The following is a 2,520-nucleotide window of genomic DNA, read 5'->3' as shown; positions in this document are numbered from 1 at the left end:
ATATATATATATATACAGTTGCCAAAAGAGAGCCAACAAAAGAAGATGCATTTAAGAACACCCTCTCCAAGCATTCTTCCTTCACTTCTTTTTACAAAGTTTTTTTTTTCTGTTTCTAACAACACAGTTCCATTAAAATGATGTTTGTGATGTTCATAACATAACGACTCTGAAGCTGAATATGCATCACTCATCACTCCAATGTTTTATGACCTTTAAAACAATAATACGTTATTTATTGACTGGGATGAGGGAATTTTTTTAGACTGCCTGCATGGAAAAAACTATTTCAAACATAATTTTACCATTATATTAAATAAGTTATTCTAGATGAAAGAAGACATTTTTTAAAGCCAATTTAATTTAACACCAATTTTAACAGGCAAATTTTAAATTGTGCAAAATCAAAATCACATGTTTTATTGCAAAACATGTGATTTTGATTTTGCACAATTTAAAAGTTGCCTGTTAAATCCAAACTATTCATTTTACAACAAGACTTCAGGGACTGCCATGTTAGTGGCTGAACAGACCTCGGTTGCTGCAGATTTTGCCATCTGGGGATGTGCACCTCCGTTTGCTTTCCCATGGGCTGATGTCACATTGAAACTCACATTTGTCTCCATGCCAACCAGCAGCACAGTAACAGTTTCCACAGTAACACTGTCCATGGCCTGGAAGCATATGCRACAACTCATGAATTCTTTGCAGAAAGATTGGCATGCAGATTTWACAAGTCTTACTCATTTTAAAGTCGTAGCTCAGATTTTTTTTTCCTGCAGTAAGATTAAGAACTGTTATTATAATATTTGTTTCTTGGTAGCCTTCTGAACAGTATCACTTTGGGGAAACAGTATGTTTGATCAGATAACCAACAAAGTCAAGATTAACATGGTTTGGTGATGTCCTAAACTTCCTGCTATGAGTCATTATGACCAAAGTTCAGAAAACAACTCTGGTATCAAAAATGTCATGATCATGCAAAAGCTATTTTATAGTTAGACAATCATCAGTTTATTTGTACATTTATTTACATATCATTTTATAACAAAGTATGATATTTCCTCATACTTCAGAATAACCAAAACTGACAACAATGTAAAAGATTGTAAAATACTGTAGTTTGCACCAGAAGTCTWTGACCCTGTTGAGGTGTTCCTGCTTCAACACACCTCAATGAAATCAATGAGTGAGTGRCAGCCTTCTGCTAAACTTGATGATATTCTGAGAAGGTAATTTAATTATGTGAACAAGGTGTGCCAAAGCAAGGAAACAATTAAAACATACTGGACAAAGTTTGGGTTTGCACAAACAATTATACGGAGCCCGCGAGGGGACATGGGGGAATTTTTTTCTTTTGCGTTCCCACGCAGTCCTATTGTGTTACCCCGCAGTACTTTTGTGTTACCTCACAATATTGTTTTTGCGTTCCCACGCAAAAGTTTGTTTTGAATATTAACTGAATTAAATCAGACTTTTATTTTGAAATATCCGGTTACCAAAACAGGATGTGTGTGTCGCCACTGTTCGTGAAATCGACATTGATGTTGCGTGGCTGCAGTGTGTTAAAATATTGGAATATGACATACTTCCATGCGTGGCTGTGTGATATATTCGTTCTGAAGCTGAATTAAAGCAGTAGTCTGACTCGCTAATGGTGAACATGTGAATTTGTTGTCAAACCGGCAGGCACAACAATGATAAACAACTTTTGCGAGGGAACACAAAAGGTATTGCAAGGTAAGGCAATACCATTGCATGGGAACACAACAGAAAAAAATCTCCCATGTCCCCTCACGGGCTCCGTACCGTTAGGACATTGTTGAGAAAAGAGTTGTTTTAGGATGACAGTATTGGTCTTGGCCCTGCTCAGCTTAGCTGTTAACTTGTCAATTAAACCAATTGAGGCTGTTCAAAGAGCTACTGACACCAGGTAAGGAAACCTCTCCAAAGAAATCTGAAAAAATAAAATAAAATCTTTAAAAAATCCGAACTATCCCTTCACCCCCTCCCCCCAATTTACCATTTTTGTAAATTTATTATTAACATTTTCTCAAAAAAAAGTTATGTTTTGTCTAAATTGTTTTTGTTTTTCTTTATTTTAGCAGTTTGGACATGATTTACCTCCACAAATCTCTCCGGTATCCTCATCCAGACACTCGCTGTCATCACACTCACAGAAGCGTCCCGTTATTAAGTTCTTTCCATCATTTGTGTCACACATGCAGCTTCCACAGTGGCAGGTTCCTGTAAAAAATACCAGCTTTAGACACAGTTTAAGGTTATTTACAATACTGAAGTGTATTTTTTGTCTACAGTACATCTGCTTTAGAATGGGAAGCTGAGTGCAGAATATTTTGATGCAGAACCCAGCTGGTGAACATCTGTGCTTTGGAAGAACTGTTTGTAGTTTCGGTGCCAACAAGTCTAAGTTGGTGTTCGACAACTGCATGTGGCAGTATGATGTTTGTGTGTGTGTGTGTGTGTGTGTGTGTGTGTGTGTGTGTGTGTGTGTGTGTG

At 36.9% G+C, this 2,520-nt stretch overlaps 1 protein-coding gene across 1 annotated transcript in view; it reads right to left on the bottom strand.

Moving 5' to 3' along the window:
* itgbl1 (integrin, beta-like 1) overlaps nt 1–2,520 on the bottom strand; it is a gene marked incomplete in the record, with an annotated part of 79,402 nt that overhangs the window by 49,722 nt on the left and 27,160 nt on the right. Inside the window, 2 exon segments of the mRNA XM_014018802.1 lie at nt 534–674; nt 2,125–2,247. Coding sequence (XP_013874256.1) covers nt 534–674; nt 2,125–2,247 — 264 coding nt within the window.

The sequence above is a fragment of the Austrofundulus limnaeus genome, unplaced genomic scaffold, assembly GCF_001266775.1.
Source record: "Austrofundulus limnaeus strain Quisiro unplaced genomic scaffold, Austrofundulus_limnaeus-1.0 Scaffold202, whole genome shotgun sequence".
NCBI classification, from domain to species: domain Eukaryota; kingdom Metazoa; phylum Chordata; class Actinopteri; order Cyprinodontiformes; family Rivulidae; genus Austrofundulus; species Austrofundulus limnaeus.
Note: the sequence above shows the minus strand (reverse complement) of the source record. Positions and strands in the feature narration are given on the sequence as shown.